The sequence below is a fragment of the Sardina pilchardus genome, chromosome 14, assembly GCF_963854185.1.
Source record: "Sardina pilchardus chromosome 14, fSarPil1.1, whole genome shotgun sequence".
NCBI lineage: Eukaryota > Metazoa > Chordata > Actinopteri > Clupeiformes > Clupeidae > Sardina > Sardina pilchardus.
Genome location: NC_085007.1, coordinates 26,870,588 through 26,887,803, shown reverse-complemented (window position 1 = coordinate 26,887,803; position 17,216 = coordinate 26,870,588). Strand labels below are relative to the sequence as shown.

Genomic DNA, 17,216 nt, shown 5'->3' with positions numbered 1-17,216 from the left:
AATCTCTCGGTAACACTTTATAACTAGAAAAGCAATCAGAGAGCGCTGACCTCTGCCTGTATTGTTCTTCCTAGGTTGTCATACATTTGAACCTAAACTAATCCGAATGCCACCACGTGGCCATATCATGCCATTACACCACTAAGCCACACACATAAACAGCTCCGGAATCCCGACGGTGTTACGGATCACTCCCAAAAGTTAATAGTTTCTTCCTTGGGTCATGTCTGACCTTCCCTGAAAATGTAATCGAAATTCATCCATCACTTTTTGAGTTATCTTGCTAACAGACAGACTAAACAAACAAACAGACACCGGTCCCCGATGAAAACAGGCGGAGGTAATAGCTTCACAATTCATAAAAGCATTTGTTACCTAGTTAATGGTTTGTTTATCATTAGTAATGTATTGTTCATGCACAATTTATCATCAGTTAAGCATTTGCTCACAAAGTTATGATTGGTCACTGCCTTTAAGTTTGCCTACAAAACATCCCCCATCGTTGCCCATATATGAGAAGACCTGCGTCAATGCGATTTTTTTCCCGAGGGAGAATAACATTAGCCTGACTCTCACCAGACCCTTGTAGTTCCGCCATGCTCCACCAGAGGCGTTTTGCTGAGCTCCACACAAGGGTCTGGACGCGAGGGCAATCCAAACCCCTGCCAGTGCTCAAAAAATGAGCAACCAATCAGGAGCGCCGAAGCGAGTGTTTGATTCAAATAACAATGGCGGCACGCAGCGAGGAGTCTTGTGCTGACATTGATTCTGCTATTTCAACCGTTTTGTCGAATATATCGAGTATTCATTCTTTAAAAGATTAACAGAGAATAGTTTTGAAGACATTTATTGGTGGCAAGGATGTTTTTACTCTTCTTCCGACCGGGTTTGGCAAGAGCTTGAAGAAGCCTAGCACGTCAGTCAAGATAACAGGCAAGTGGCTTATCAAATCACATGCGAGGATGTTTTACAAGGACCCGCCTTCATAAATACATCTCCTATCGAGAAGTCCCAGATCCTTGTGTGAAGCAGACAGCGAACTACAGGATCTGGCGAAAGTCAGGTTAGAATAACATGGGGATTTTGAATATTTGCGCTTTTTAAACTCTAGCGGTGACAAAGAAGTCCGAAATACTGACGCTTTACGCCATACACACTAATTGTAATCTGACCTCAAGTGGGTTTCGTGACCTTCGGTAGCCTAAAACGGCAAGCTTCGATTTTTCTTCTAGCTAACTTGCAGTGTATTTTGGCCAAATATCCTTTTTTTAAGTATATTTTTTGGGGCTTTTTATGCCTTTAATGATAGATACAGTGGAGAATGACAGGAAGTGAATGGGAGAGAGAGCAGGGGTGGGAAAGGACCACGGAGCGGGAATCGGCGGTGTACGGTGCAAGTGCCCCAGCTAGTTGCGTCACATCTGGGGCCTTGGCCAAATATCCTGAGAGTATTGTATTGCATGTATTGTACAATGTGTATTGTGTGTGCACCTTTGTAATCCAGCCCTTTGTCTGTGAGCAGATCAATTGTCTTAAGGATGTATGCTGAGATACACACAACACTGGGCGTTTAAGTCCCTGTAGGACCATGGTGGAAATTATCTTTTTGGCAGTGGGAATTTATTCTTAGAGCCCCTATTACATTCCCTATTAAGTTCCCTTGCAATCACTTTCGCGTCTCTTTGCAAAGTGAATTAGGGTGTGTTAGGGACTTCCTAAGTTCCCCCTCCATCGTGTCCTTCTCAAACCCGCAAATCAATCGGCTTGTTTTCACACTACAGACTGGGAAGTGTATCGTACACGCATGGTTGCAGGTGGAGTGACTGCCGATTCAACTCTAGCAGACTTCATTCACACATTGGATCCTACCAGAAACCTGTTCTTCACATTGTGTGTGAAAGGGACTCCATTGAATATTTTAAATCATCTTCTACTGGCTCAAAAGCATCATAGCCCTGTCACCTATGTTTAGTTAGGAGTTAGGTTTGAATGAATGGTCTCTCTTGCATGAAGGAAAACACTTTTGTATTCTTGTAGGGTGCAATGATAAGTAGAAACATCCCCTTGAAACCCTATCTCACTTGTCAGCACTTGTGTGACATATACACACATACATACATACATGCTTACAGAAAGACATTGTGGGGAAGTAAGGAGAGAAGTTTAAGCAACCGTGATTTTCCATTCAAGGATTCCACAGTAAATAATTGATTATTCTGGTCTGATGCCAGCCAGTCCACGGCTTCACTTGCTTTGTCTCCAAATCTTACAGCCTTAATGAATGTGCTGAACAGCCACGTCATTATTAGTAAGGATCACAGGTCAGGTATCCTCTCAAATCTCTGATCAATATACATGTATTTAAAAAATAAATAAATGAACTGCATACATACAAAGAGTGTTTAACCCCAAAACATTTTATTGTAAGGAAGAAAATGAATAATATGCAGTGGTAATTCAGATTACTTTTAATCAATCTTTTAGTTATGAAAAGAATATCAATATACCATCTGCTTAATGTACCTTTATGCCTGAATTCCTGGGTCTGTCATATACGCCATACAGCACAACGCTCAATGCAGTACAGCACTGACGCACTACAGCATGAACCCCATAGCCCCCCTCTCTCTCTCTCTCTCTCTCTCTCACACACACACACACACGCGCGCACACACACACACGCACGCACGCACACACACACACACACACACACACACACACACACACACACACACACACAGCAACTAGTGACAGCTACATCAAATACAACCCCCTCCACTTTAATTGACACCCCTGGTAAAGTTGAATAAAACATCTTAATCTCACAGTGGAAACAATGAGGAATAATCCAACATAGAAAGAAGCAATGTCCTATTTCAGTAATAAAGTGACAGTAATAAAGTGACAGAGGTCAAATGTCCTCGTCATTTTTCAACACCGGGAAGATGAGAATACACTCAATACAAAGAAAGGTGTGTTGAGCTTTGTAAGTCAGTGGCCTTAAAAAAGTGGGTACTGACAAACATGCTTATTTAGTTACAACAATCAACAAGTCCCAATCAAATGTAAATGTAAAAACAAAATCACACAAAATGAGGATGAAAAGAGAGGAAAATATTCCATAAGGATCACCATTGGAGAGTTAAAGAAAAAAGGAGCATCTTGGGGTCACCAAATCTAAAGAAACTCTTCACAAAATATGATTATTATTTTTGTTATTAATTTATTTATTTAGAGGGCATCTCATGAAAAAGCATTTCCTTTCCTGTAATTTATTTACAAATAGAATTGGGTGCTATTCTATTCTAATTCTAGAGACAATCGAGCTCTTCGGCAACAAACAACGAGGGGTCGTGGCGCAATGATGCTGAAAAGAGCCCCATGTCTAATGATAAATATTTTGGAGGGTCTGTGATTTTGTGGGGATGTTTTTTGTTCCGAAGGCCCTAAAAACCTTGAAAGGACGCATGGAATCATGAGCTCCAAGAACCTGAATATTTTCTGCCAAGGCATTAAACATTGGTTATGATCAGATGGTCCAGCAAAACGTGTATCCAGATTTAAACACAAAAATTGCTTACTGAACACAAAGTGAAGCTTCAGTCGTCGCCATCTCTGACCCCCACAGAGCAAGTGAGCTTGACAAGAGAAGACACAAGTGAGGAGCTAGGAATCTGGATGATCTGGAAGGATTTGTAAAAAGAGATTATCAAATCCCTTACTTCCTTACCGAATGTATAGACGGTCATAGAAGGTTACGTGCTGTTTATTTGGAAAAGGAAGGCTTTACAAAGTATAAAATACAGGGGTGCCAAGAAATAAGGCACATGTGTTTTTGTTTAAAATATGTATTTCTTAATGAGATGTTGTTTCTCAGAATAAATGTGCTTCTGTTCAAGATTGGATTTCCCCTCATTGTTTTTATTGAGACCAAGATAAATGACCAAACAATGATTTTTCTGTTACCTCCTTTCACCAACTTTACTATAGATTACAATACATGTGGAGGGTTCTGTATGTACACAATTCCCCAAATCATTTGTTCATTGCTCATAAAAACAAAACGCCAGCAGCAAACACAACTGTAAATGACAATCTACCTTTCATCCACAAACATCTGATCATGTCTCCTCTCACTCTCTTTTTTGTACACCGCATACATACACATTCCAAGCTTCTTTCCCAGTGAATCATTAAAAAACCACAGCCATCACTGGTTAAAAACTGGTTTAACAAGCACGCACAGTTGTTGAAATGGTAGTCTCCCTGGCAGAATCAAGCAGCGTTCCCTGAAAGGGTTGCAAGAGTCTTTGAGTTGAGTCTCAATAAATAGCCTATCCGTCCTGTGGATACACACGTGGGATGCATAATACAAGGTTGAGGGTCCACTCATGACATTAGCGGATGGAGCGACATTTAGAAACTAAAGTGCCTGAGGATCACTGCACAGGACTGTAACAGAGGTATTGTCTTCCATATCCCAGGGTTTCATTCACTCTCTCTCTCACACACACAAATGGAGGCACAGACCTACACACACACACACACACAAACTCACAATCTCTCTCACACACACACACAGTGCAGTATTCCATAATTTGTTTAGTGCTGGACAGTGTAGTAATGGGTGACCAACTGCTTCAGTAAGCCTCTCGAACGTACTTAGTGAAAATTCTCTTCCCAATATCAGTGGCTTATCGGCTCTAGAGGGCACTAGCCCCTAGAGGGCGCTAGCCCCTAGTCTACCAAACTATAGTACTGTGAATCTAGGTGTAGTGCACAAATTCAAAACAATCATCCTCCATTCAAGAGTCAGGAGTCGTTTCCCCATTGCTGGCTCCAAGGGTTTACAAATGGTCTTAGGGTGGCATAGTGAGGACTGCACTGTGTGTCCCACGTTGAGACCCGTAGTGGTGCCTTCTGTGTTCTCAGGTTGAGTGGTATAGTGGGCAGGGAGATGCAGGTGAATGTGGGAGTGCAGGGATGAGAGTTGAGCAGCATCTGTACAAGGGTACGAAACAGCATCCAGTCCAGTCCAGTCCAGTCCAGTCCAGTCCAGCATTGCTCCCTTTCCTGTAGTAGCCTACGCACAGTGGTGCTATTTTAACCTTTGCTTCCTTTTCTTCCGTTCTCCTTTTTCAGCACTCGCTCCCACATTTATTCTTTTTTTTTTACACATCTCTTTCACTCTTGCATGCTCTGTTCTCCAAGATGGGTGTCCACTCCTGAGACGCCCATCTCTCTTCAACTCTCATCTCTGCACCACTCTCCCTTCTGTCTTTTCTTTCCTCCTTCCATCTCTGCGTTCTCTCTCTCTCTCTCTCTCTCTCTTTCTCTCCCTCCATCGCTCGTCTGAGATCAGGAGTACTTGGTGTTGGAGATCTTCTTCCAGAGCAGCGTCTTGAGGTTGTTGAGCACCAGCGAGTGGTGCACCTCCATCTGGCTGGCCAGGCCGCTGAGGGTGACGCAGGTGCGTAGCTGCTTGTCCAGGTCGGCGTGGAGGTCGGAGGGGGCGCCGAAGAGCAGGAAGCCCTGGAGCAGCGCGCACACCTTGGCCAGGTTGGGCTGCACCACCTCGGTGTTGCACTGGCGCGCCAGGCGGTCGCAGGTGGCCGTGCAGTCGTGGCCGTACGTGCAGTCGGCGTTGGTCTGGCACGGGCGCCCGCGCAGGTGGCCCCGCACCGCCGCCTCGCTGGCCACGCCGCGCAGGTCGGCCATCTTGCAGTCGTACTGCTGGCTGTAGCCCACGCGCGCCGGGCCCGAGTCGCACATCAGGAAGCTGCCGTAGGCGCCGTGGAAGGCGTCCTCCACGAACTCCAGCAGGCCGATGCTGATGCGCGCGCGCCGCGGCCAGGCGGGGGCCAGCCAGCGGTTGAGCGCCACGCCGACCGCCTCGGGGACCACGGGCTGCATGGCGGGTGGCACCTCCAGCCGCCAGAGGGCGCTGTGGGCCACGCGCTCCGTCACGTAGAGGTGGCCGCAGAAGCCGAGCAGGCGCGGCGTGTGCTCCCGGCCGGCCAGCGCGAGCAGCACTAGCAGCTCGGGCACCTGAAGCAGCGCCCACACCGACTTGGCCTCGGCCAGAGACACCTTGCCGTCCTGGTTGACGTCAGCCAGTGTGACCACCCGTGCCACCAGTGTGCTAAGTGATGCTTGCTCTCCCAGACTATCCTGTGATGGAAAATGTGTGAAAAGTGAGGCAAACGTGGTTAAATGAAAAACAGAAGCTTAAAACAGATGACAACATCTTTCTGTTACAAATGTCCACATGTATACCACAGATACATTCGATAAATAATGCAAAATATAATTTGAAATATAATTTCAAAACGTTTTTCAAAGTATCATTCATAAGATCCTAGCTTGAATGAACAAGCCAGCCAGTCTGACACTATTAGCCTAGCTTAGCATAATTCATTAGAAGTGGTACACTAGTTAGCCTATAGCTAAAAGTGAGCTAGAAACTAACTGGGGCAAAAAAGGCAGGGGTAGTGGTTGAGCACTGCTCTCCCATGTCTTCATCCACGGCTGAAGTACCCTTGAGCAAGGCACCTAACCCCTCTCTGCTCCCCGAGCAGCACTGTGGCAGGCAGCTCACTGCTCCGGGTTAGTGTGTGCTTCACCTCACTGTGTGCTGTGTGTTTCACTAATTCACAGACTGGGATAAATGCAGAGACCAAATTTCCCTCACGGGATTCAAAAAAAGTATATATACACTTACTTAAATGGTGTAACCTACTTCAAGTGAATTATGCTTAGCTAGGCTAATGGTATCAGACTGATTTCTCAAAAACATTACTTTACTTTAGTTTCTCTAAAAGGCCCAGTTGAGGATAAGCAATGAGAGTCATGAAGAAAGTTCAGTGTAATTGTGCGACCTTCTATATCTTTTAGTATTTATTCCCCTTTACAGATTTGCAATTTTTCTCAACAAATATAGAACTGAGCGTTTGGATTTGTGGGGTTATCTAAGTACAAATGAATCAGCGCTCCTCAGTCAGACACTGAGGTCACTGTAATCTCTTTTGACACTCGTGACTAAAAGTGGGGGGAAAAAAAAACTTTTTTTTATTTTCAAATATAACACATGGCTTCTCAGTCAGAAAAAGAGGGCAGGACAGGTTGATAACAGAGCAAGCCAGACACGTTGGAGAGGGGAAGGACGGACAGACCTTGAGGAAAGAGTGCAGCATCTCTCTGAACTCGTCCATGGAGGTGCCCCGGGCCGGCTTGTCAAAGAGGCTGCTCTCCGGCCGCAGGGCAGAGCCCGGGACGCCCTCACCACCGGCTGCCTCCTCAATGCCGCACTTTATGACCACTGCCTTCTCCTTCCACATCCCATTGTACACCTGTAAATGGCATCAGAAACTGTAAGCACTCGACTAGCTTTCAATTAACATGTTTTTGTTTGTTTGCGTAACATGTTTGCTTTATGTCTTATGTCAGCTTATTTTTACATTTTAGGTGGGATAGATTCAGGGTTCAGAGGGAAAAGACTATTTCTAGATTAGAAAGTTGCATTGTTTGTTATTCCTTGTCCATTCTGTTTAGAACCTGGTTAAAGCTGACATGGAAAATCATTTTTTACCTTGTTGCCTTGTTGAACATGGCCACAAAACTACCATGAACTGCAAACACTTTTGTTTCCTCCTTGATATTCAAATCTCGGACTTTGAAATTACAATTATGACTGTCGGTATTATTTCTCCTTTTTAATGGTTTGCTTTGCAAGAAGTGGTATTTATTTCAGGATATGCAAATGCAGTTGTAAATGAAACATTGTTCCTGATTTTTTTTTTATCATTGCATGACTGCACTGCTATCTATCTGTGGTAGAACACTATAACCAAAGCCCTAGGACTGTCACCATGGTGACCTTCAAATCACTGCTATATGTGCTTCGTATGTGTATGTCTCTGTTACTATTGGTTGGGACTAGCACCAGAGGTGCAATCAAATTGGACAAACAGTGGTGTACATTCAGTTAAATTTGAATAGATTGAATAGAATACACAAACTAGTATAACCTGGAGAGCCTGCTTGGGTGTAGACATTCAACAAGTATACCTCCGGTGCTCATCAGTTTGGAGATCGAATACATTTTCGTGAGTCTGAGGCACTCGAGAAGGTATTTCTATAAAAAGCCTTTATTAAACTTGGCTATCCATTGAAAAATATAAGCCACAAATGGCCTTCCTCAGGGCCGTCAATTTGAATTATTTGGTGCTAACATTCCATTCTGACGGTAATTGCATTGTTGTGTTCGTCAACCTCACGGCCAGTTCCACTGTACTGTATGTTCGAGGAGAACCACCCCCTCAGACTGTTTGTGACTGTTTGCAAACATTCGCCGAACAGGCTAACAAAGCTAACGGAATACTGTTTGCAAATGTTCGCACATGTTTGCCTATGTTTGCCTATGTTTGCGAATTTGAATTCTTCTCTGCTGTGCTGCAGGCAGAGTTTAGGTGATTAAAGGGGCACATTTGAGTATTACTGAAGGGTGAGGGTGAAGGTCGAAGGTCTTGTGTGTGTTTTTTTTCTGTGTAATGCATTGCTGCAAACCAGTGGTTCCCAAACCCCCACTCTGACATTCACTGTACACTTGAAAATGTTTCTATATTTCATTAATCAGTTAAATGTTTAATAATTCAATGACAAGAGTGCGAGAGAGACAGAGTGAAAGAGAAAGAGACCAAGGAAGTGAGAGAGAGTGTGCATGTGCGTGTATGTGTGTGTGTTTCTGTACCTGATGTATTGATGACGTGGACAGACATCTCTGCAGGTTGAGGGTTCTCTCCTCACACAGAGCCTTACAAGCTGAGCCAGCAATGATTCCTCTACGGTAGTGGTCACACTGGAGACAAGACAGAGGGGTCAGGGGGTTGTGTGGGAGCGAGAGAGGGAGGGAGCGAGAGAGACGCAGCAGAACACAACTTCATAGGCTGTTTAATCTCAATCTCGCCACTGACATGACATATCTTTGCCTACTTAGATGTTCACACACTTAATACTCAATGACTATCTCTCTTTCTGGTGGGGTCTAGTGCATGTTCACACACTCTTGTACACAATCACATGGCCAAATATTTCACAGCTGCTCGCAACCACTTGGATTGACACACATACACATCTCTTACCTCTCCCAACTCTCTCATGTGCCCACAAGCATTTACTCACTGAATGTCTAACTCATCTTACACACCCTTAATCACTGACAGGCCAAAGCAGAGCACTCACACGCCTGGGCTAGTTTAACTTTGACCTGTCCAGCTGTCCCAAAGAGATTTGGCCAGGGGTGTTTCTAGCTCTTTGTGTGTGTGTGTGTGTGTGTGTGTGTGTGTGTGTGTGTGTGTGTGTGTGTGTGTGTGTTACATTCTGTCAGACAGTGGCCCGTGGCTTCGTCTTGGTAGGAGAGAGGGACCCAAAAGTCCTATAACACTTGTGTTATCTTTGCCATGGCAAAACTGAGCTGACCAATTAAAAGACATCTAATTACTCAAACATCCACATGACCCATATCTCTCTCTTTCTCTTCCGCTCTGTAAATTCACAACTTAAAATCCACCCTCTACCACACAAATGCATATCCTGTACTCTCTCTCTCTCTCGGCACTGTGTATGGCCTGCTGCTCTTGAACAGAAACATATTGAACCTTGTCAGTGAGTCCGTGTAGGCATGTGTCCAAAGACACAAATTCAATTAAATTAATGATTTCCTGTTGCCCAAGGCTTGTGTTCTGTGACAAACACCAGTCTGTACAGTCAAAAAAGTGACGGCCATCAAATCTTTCATTCTGCTACATTTTCAATCTCTTTGTGTTCCATGCTCATGACACTGCTCCCAACACTGCTATTATATTAGTTGACATGGCAACGGCACTCACCGATCTGACTCTTTCAGCCAAGCGGCCTTGTCAAGTTACCTGACTTTTTTGTGCAAACAACGTCACCAATGTCTTTTTCCATGCTTGTCCTGACGTCTAGATCCCTACAACATTAGAGGCCGTCACTTTTTTTCTCTGCAAGAAAATGCCCTCGACCTACCGAGCACAGAGAGCAGTTTACTCCACATTTTATTGCAACAGTGACTGCAATTGTTCTGCTCCACGGGCCACATTAGAAGAACTAACATTTTCATCTAATTTAGGTCTTGTATTAACCGCCAAGGTCGATTTCACTGAGAAACTCACAATGAAAAGGTCAGGATTATTACAGCAGAATGCGGATTCCCCAGTCAGCGCTTACCGAGTACTCCTACAGGGCTTTTCTAAACGCAGGCCCTCAAAGCTCTTGGATGTGTTTACACTGCAGCACTTCTGCACTGGTCCGTGTAGGTCATGCTAAGCACTGCATTATGGAGGTCTTTTTGCTTCAGTGGAGTTCCCAAAGCGCTTTACAGCTTAGGCAGCTTATTGAGCATGGAGTCTTGCTCATAGGGACCTACATGTGATGTAGAGTCTCTAAACTGAAACAAGAAATATCTCTGATTGGACAGTTCACTTCCTGAAACTTTGTTGGCACTTACATAATCTCCATTCTCAGAACATGAAAGTTCTTCTATTTGCCCTCATACCAATACAAGTTTGTATTGTGCAGTTTTTAAGGTGGCAGAACGGTAACAAGGCCTTTGGGAAAAGTGTTAACAACACTGATTCTGATGGCCATCGAAATGCACGTTAAAAGCTTCCTTGGCGTTGATTTTGGAAACCTTCCCTGAGAGGGAAGTATGCCACTGGAAACAGGTTTGCAGGTAAATACTAATCCCTAGTTTAGTGTGCCACCCACCAAAAGTCAACAGATCTTTTTAATAATACTCACTATACTCACATTTGCATGGTGCCCTTCTATGCTATCCCTTTACCCTGACTTTAGGAGTTTTACAAATGCAGGCACTATTACTTGTTCATGTGTGGCGATGTGTAGAGTCGCCATTTTACCAGCTCACTCCTTTTCCAGTCCAAGGAATACACATATGATCAAATCCAGGCCTCCACTAACGCTAGTGTAAGAAGTAAATAATGACAGAATGGAAGAACCCCTTTAACTCCTTTTAGTTTTCATGACACATTTTCAAGACTTTGCTTTCGCACTCAGCTTTGTATGTTGACGTTTGCATGTATAATATGCCCTTTTGTCAGACTATGTATGTGTGTGTTATGCTAGTGCTTTGGATGATAATGACTGATTACACTTTGTTGTGACCAGACACAACAGTGTCTGCCTCTGTCTCTGTCTCTGGCACCCAGGCATGCTGGGAGGGCCTGTAGATTACTTACGATGACCATGTGGCAGACGTGCCCCCTGCACAGCTCCGAGTAGGACGAGTACTGCATGTAGAGGACCCAGCTGGCCAGCAGGATGCCCACCCACACCAGCAGAAGATACTTCACTTTCACAGCTGGCATACGAGACTAGAACAGAGTCACAGAGGGGGGGTGTGGATACAAAGAGGTGGTGGTGAAGGGGACAGGGGGAACACAATGAGGGAGAGAGGTGAAGGAATGAGAGGAAGGGGCAAAGGGGATGAACTCAGTGTTAATTGCTGACCTTCTTCTATAAGCAAAACACTATAACGTAGACAAAGTCTCAGCCTCACTATGCCCTCACTATGCATGGGCGCACGCACACACACACACACACACACACACACACACACACACATTTCTTCATTCTTCATTTCTTCTTCATAAGTGCTCTCAACAACAGACACAATCCTTGTGTAGAAGCTGACATAGATCACAAAATATCAATATCAGGTACAGTCAGTGTATACTGAAGTATTACACTGTAAACATCATGTTACTGTGGTACCTGCTGGAGGTGGAGCTAGTTGTACAAGCCTAGGCTACTGTTTACAGGGACACCAGATAAATCTCTGAGGGCCCATGAGCAGAAGAATGGAAGGGGAATCGGAACAGAGTTTTAGTGATGCATGCATGCTATTTGAATAATAAACATGTGAGATGTTTAGAGGGAAAGTTTGCATTTGGTGAGCTGTTAACAACTCACCATCATCTGGCACAGACACGTTTTATAGGATATCAAAGCCAAGGTCGGACACCACTGGTTTAGTCTTTTACAGTGCTCTGAATTTCTATTTGTCATCCAGTGTGCAAAGTATTACTTTTAAAAAGAAACTAGCTTCAAATGTAGCCTAGTTGAAGTACAATATGTACTTCTGGTGCAGTGGAGTCTACAAACAGCCGAAATAAACTTAGAATGAAAACATGAAGGACCATGTTTGCTGTGGTCTATGCAACAAGAATCCCACTTGCCTACCACAGGACTAACGCACCAACCAGCAGAGCAGGTCACCAACAGTAGCCTTCCTACAAATTGTAGGACTACTTAAGTGCAGTATAGGCTATTGGAGTAATTGTAGAACTAGTTACTTTCCACCACTGCACAGTTAAATAGGATCATGGAAGGCTGAATTGCTTTGCTGGAGTCTATGTGACAAGAATATGAATAGGCCTCAGCAGGGCACAGTCCACCAACCAGCAGGGCATGTCACCAAGAAACACAAGACATTTCAGCTGAACCTCTTCCAGCACATCGGCGATATTGCGGCCACCACTTGTCTTTTCTCACTCACACACACGTGATATATGATGGTGGCTTGGTGTAGCTATTTTTACACTTTTGCAAAAAGAGAAGCATTCTCCTATGCTATTCCTCACAACCTTCCCGACGGTCGTCTATGTGCGTGTATCGTAGCCATACCTGCAAGCCCTTCGATAACGGGCAGAATAGCACCAGGTGCAGAAGCCTTCGTAAACTCCGCGGCATCGTTGCTGGTTCGCTGAACACTCGACGCCCGCGGTGGAGACACGAAAATCGGATAGTCCCACTTCACTGCCAGGTTACATTCTCACGAAAGGGTATCAGATCATTGAACATCCGCCTACTCGTTCGCTGATGTCAAACATAATATACAAAGCAGATCCATCGTCCAAAACTTGCATGCGGCAGAAATTGCATGAAAATGGGTAAAGCAGGAAAAAAATTACAGATCCGTCCACCATTCGAAATCTGGCTTTGCCGTGTCAACAAACCTGCATCAAGTGAGGAGTCGAGACGAAAACATGTGTTTCATAATCTAGTCCAACAGGGGCAGTTACACCACTCGCATCGTTTTAGTAATTCCATCCAGTGTGCTTGGTCGAAAGGAGAGGAAATCTCGACAGAAAGGCATCCCATTCCATGAATCAGACAGGAAAGACGAGCTGGAAGTAAATGCGGTCCATCGTTGCGTTCATGCTATGTCATCGACACCCGCTATGGCGTCGGACTCAGCGAGGTTACAACAAGCTCGTCGTCGTGACAGATGTCTGGAGGGATAGTGCAGATGTTACCGGCCGGTTTACTGTTAGAACCGGTTTTGAGAGGGTAAAAGCCCCATCCGCCGTTATCGTATGGTCGGCCAATCCTTCTGTGAAGGCTTCTGGTGTGCTTCAGCGAAGCCGGAGCGCTGTAGGCGAATTAAAGGGGAGTGTGCTGTGGAGCTGAGCGGAGTCGCAGTTAAAGCGGTTTTTCTTGCTCCGACGAAAAAAAAGGCCTACCATTTTTTATCATGATACAATTACAACTAGGGCTACAACAATTTGATAACATTGTCATAACACAGTGTAAATTTGTGAGAAACCATTTTGGAAAAAATGTCATGCCGCCATTCTTCTCAATTCAGACAGAGAATAATTATTTCCCCTTGGGGATCAATAAAGTATCTATCTATCTAGGCTATCTAATTTCCTGAAAATGACTCCTGAAAGGTGTACACACCAATAATCTGGATAATGTCCTGATTTTCCCCCTCAGATTTTACATTTTAGAGAGGCTAGGCTACACATGGCTCAATATGGGGTGTTTGTTTGCACCTACCCATTTTGCACAACTAATGAAGATCTAAAGAGTGTGGGCCTATTATAAAATAAACAGACAGAGCTAAGGCTGGCCTATACATGAATAATCCTTAACCTAGAAATAATTTTCTATCAGACAACATCTGAGAGGAAATGTTGCATGTCAAACCAACTCTATCCTCCATTAGATTACCAGGAAGAACAGAAGAACAGAACAATAGAACATTATGCAAATATGAGAGACAGATAACAAAACCACAAAACCACCCCCCATAGACTTCGATAGAGGTAAGTGCACCCTTTTCCTGTAGTCATCTGGTAGCTGCAAGAAAATTGATAACATGCAGGGTGCTCCGAGTTCGAGTGCGGCTTTTGGTGGTGATTTTTGTCCTGATTTGTGCCAATTCAACAAAATATCACTTAATTGTTTTTTTCCCTCTCGAGGGGCTGCTGTAGGATCCACAAACATTGCAGGCTTCACTTATTACAACACCACCAGAACATGACACAGGGAGCTTAGGGAACCTGACTTGTGACTGAGGGTGGCCGGTTCAATTCCTGACATGGTAGGGGATTGTTGGTGTGGGGGGAGTGATTAAAACAGTTCTCCCACATGCATGAGGTGCCCTTGAGTAAGGCACCTACCCCGACTGCTCCCGGAAGGGCTGCCCACTGCTCTGGATGGTGTACTCTGTGTGTTCCCAGCTCACTGCTCGATGTGTGTGCATGTGTGTGTGTGTGTGTGTGTGTGTGTGTGTGTGTGTGTGTGTGTGTGTGTGTGTGTGTGTGTGTGTGTGTGTGTGTACAGTACACTTCACCCGGATGGGTAAAATGCAGAGAACAAAGTAGGAGTTAGAGGGAAGGTGGAGCAGATTTGACAGGAAAACAAGAAAAGGGAGGTTTGGGATGGCATGAAAACTACCACTGGCTGCTGCAGTGCAAAGGATGTGGTGAGGGCAAACAGTTATTTAACAGGCTTGATTGGCTGCCCCTGCAATTACTACCTGCTGAGTTTTCACCTCGGGTTCCAGCCATGAGAGGTATTTACAACGGCAAAGTAGAATATAAAGTGCGCTCTTTCATGCATTCAGGGATTAATGATTGAGAAGCTCATCTGCTGTTAGGGGCCAAGGCGGCCGGTCACCCCAACTTTAGGAGATGCACAGATGGAAAATCCAGGAAGCAAAACATTTAATCAGGACAGAGTCCAAGGAACTTCAATAAGCATAGGCAACAATAGCCAACAAAGGGTAACAGTTTCAACAACTATAGGCACCATGATACAGACAAGGGGACCCTGCATGACTTTTACGATAATCCCTAACCTCACAACAAGCAAGATTAATCGTTAAAAAATTACTTTTTTTCTCTTTTGTATTGCAAAATAATTTCATTCCATAATTCCATAATTCCACACGGATACACAAAAACAGCTGTTGAAGGCTGTCAAGAAAACGTTAATCAAAGAGATGGCGATATTGACCAGTGAGAGAAGGTGCATTTGATCATTATGTCCAATATTCTAATATGGTTTAATGTTCTGCAGGCCCCATATTCCAATGTGTGGTTTAAAACGTTGTCTTTTTCACTAGTCACTGGTCACTTTGACACTAGAAGTATTATTCTAATGACCCTGTATGATATCTACTGTTCCTAATATAAGGCGCCAGGGTCATTGTGTCTGCAGTATGTCAACAACCATTGATTAGAGTAGACTGAGTGTCTCCTGACTTTGCTATTGTGTGATTATCTATCTTTTGCTGGTGGGTCTTTTGGATACGTTTGTGATTGGACCCAAAAGTTTTTGACAGGAAGCAGGGGAGATAGATTGCAGCATGAGCTGCCGGGCGAAATCCAAATTCGCCGGCAGGTCAGGCAGGGTACACCCAGAGACCTGACAATCCCAAAACTCTGTTTTCCTGTCCATACTCAAACACTGAAACAGAGTTTTCGAAAATCTCAACTTTGGCCAGAATTTTAAAAAATATATGTTTGGTGTGGATGAAAGACCAAAACACATAACAAAAACAAAACAAAATCCCTAACTTCCCTGATTTCTTGATTCGTCTGTGTAGTCTTATTTGGTCTTCTCCAACCTGAACTAAAAAGGCCAGCCAATTACCTGCCAATTACCTGAATCATCTCAATTAACACCTTGAGCTGAACCATTCGAGGGTGAATGTCTATACAATATCCCTACACAGTTAAAATGGAATAATGACAAACAGGTTTTTTTAAATCATCATTTCAGCTCCCTATAGTCCCTATAGCCATATTTTCCACAACCAATACACACAGAACACAGTGCATGGCATAACATGAAACATCCCGGTGTGTTTTGCAAGGCAGTCCTTCAAAGTCCTTTTTAACCAAGGGGAGTGTGCAGATGAAAAGGCAACCTTTTTTTTTTTTTACTTCAGCTAATATATTAATCAATAATATTGATCACTAATTCATTCATTCATTAATTTATGTTTAATTAAGGCTTCCTATACTGCCAGTTCCAAGTTTGTACAGAAAGAAGTGATGCAATATCACCAGCAGAGGGCGATATTGATGTAAGAAAAAAACAAGAAAAGTCCATGCATGAAGTGTTGGACACTGCCTTGAACGCATGAACTCCTTTCTAAATGTGTAACGCCACAGATAAGAATTGTGTATACAAGGAAAGATCCAGCTAGACCCTGTTGTTTTTTTATTTTAGAATATTTCCGAAAGGCCACACTATTTTCAGCTTTAATTCAAACTGACACATGAATGACATAACAGCCTCATTATTGGCAACATTGCTGTAAATGTCAATTACTATCTTGAGCCTCAAGGGTGACAGTGGTGTGTTTGGTTCAAAGTTCATGTGGTGCAACAAGAACCTGCATCTACACAAGAATCTACAGAACAACTGTTGGGACAGCTTCTTGCAGTTCAAAGGGAAAAAAAGGGTTAGCAGAGGCACTCTGAGATTTTTAGAAATATAAAAAGCCTTTAATGGTTCATGGCAAGGGTATTAAAAGCACATGGGCCTACGCGTTAAGGCCATATTGGCCTTCATCAGGGCATGAAGCTTCTTGCAGTTGTTTGTGTTGAAGAAATATTGTGCAATACAAATAATGTTTAACTCTGGCATATTATTTTGTTCCTTATATTGATAGTAGCCTGTGGTGTCAGTATAATGACCTTATCAGTATTTTAGAAGACAGAGCACAAACAGCCGTAGGCTAGGCCTACTGGAGGATCCTCAGTGACTGAAAGGAATTGGATTACACTGCTAGATTTGATGAGATGAAGCAGTCAGATTAACTTCTTGGATTATTGCACTCAATCTCATTAACCTCTCCTAATCTCTATAGCCTA

General features: G+C 43.8%; 1 protein-coding gene across 2 annotated transcripts; it reads right to left on the bottom strand.

Annotated features, from left to right (window-relative positions):
- Nucleotides 1-3,750: 3,750 nt before the first annotated feature.
- On the bottom strand, nt 3,751-13,486 carry dipk1b (divergent protein kinase domain 1B). 2 transcript variants are annotated; one of them, XM_062554004.1, is made up of 6 exons: nt 13,059-13,486; nt 12,727-12,918; nt 11,280-11,414; nt 8,750-8,857; nt 7,173-7,349; nt 3,751-6,171 (listed from the first exon to the last, which is right to left on the bottom strand). In XM_062554004.1, exons 2-6 carry the CDS (start codon nt 12,790-12,792, stop codon nt 5,359-5,361), a joined length of 1,299 nt encoding a protein of 432 aa, XP_062409988.1. In that variant the 5' UTR covers nt 12,793-12,918; nt 13,059-13,486; the 3' UTR covers nt 3,751-5,358. The 2 variants fall into 2 exon arrangements, with proteins under 2 accessions (XP_062409988.1, XP_062409987.1); XM_062554003.1 differs by having other exon boundaries at nt 12,727-13,486.
- Between the last annotated feature and the right edge of the window lie 3,730 nt (nt 13,487-17,216).

What these genes read in the sequence shown, in the direction of transcription:
- dipk1b (XM_062554003.1), bottom strand. Translation starts at nt 12,792, where the DNA reads ATGCCGCGGAGTTTACGAAGGCTTCTGCACCTGGTGCTATTCTGCCCG. An exon ending in CGTTATCGAAGGGCTTGCAG is followed by an intron (nt 11,415 to 12,726) that starts GTATGGCTACGA and finishes ACTCTGTTCTAG; the next exon opens with TCTCGTATGCCAGCTGTGAA. An exon ending in CCACGTCATCAATACATCAG is followed by an intron (nt 7,350 to 8,749) that starts GTACAGAAACAC and finishes TGCCATTTACAG; the next exon opens with GTGTACAATGGGATGTGGAA.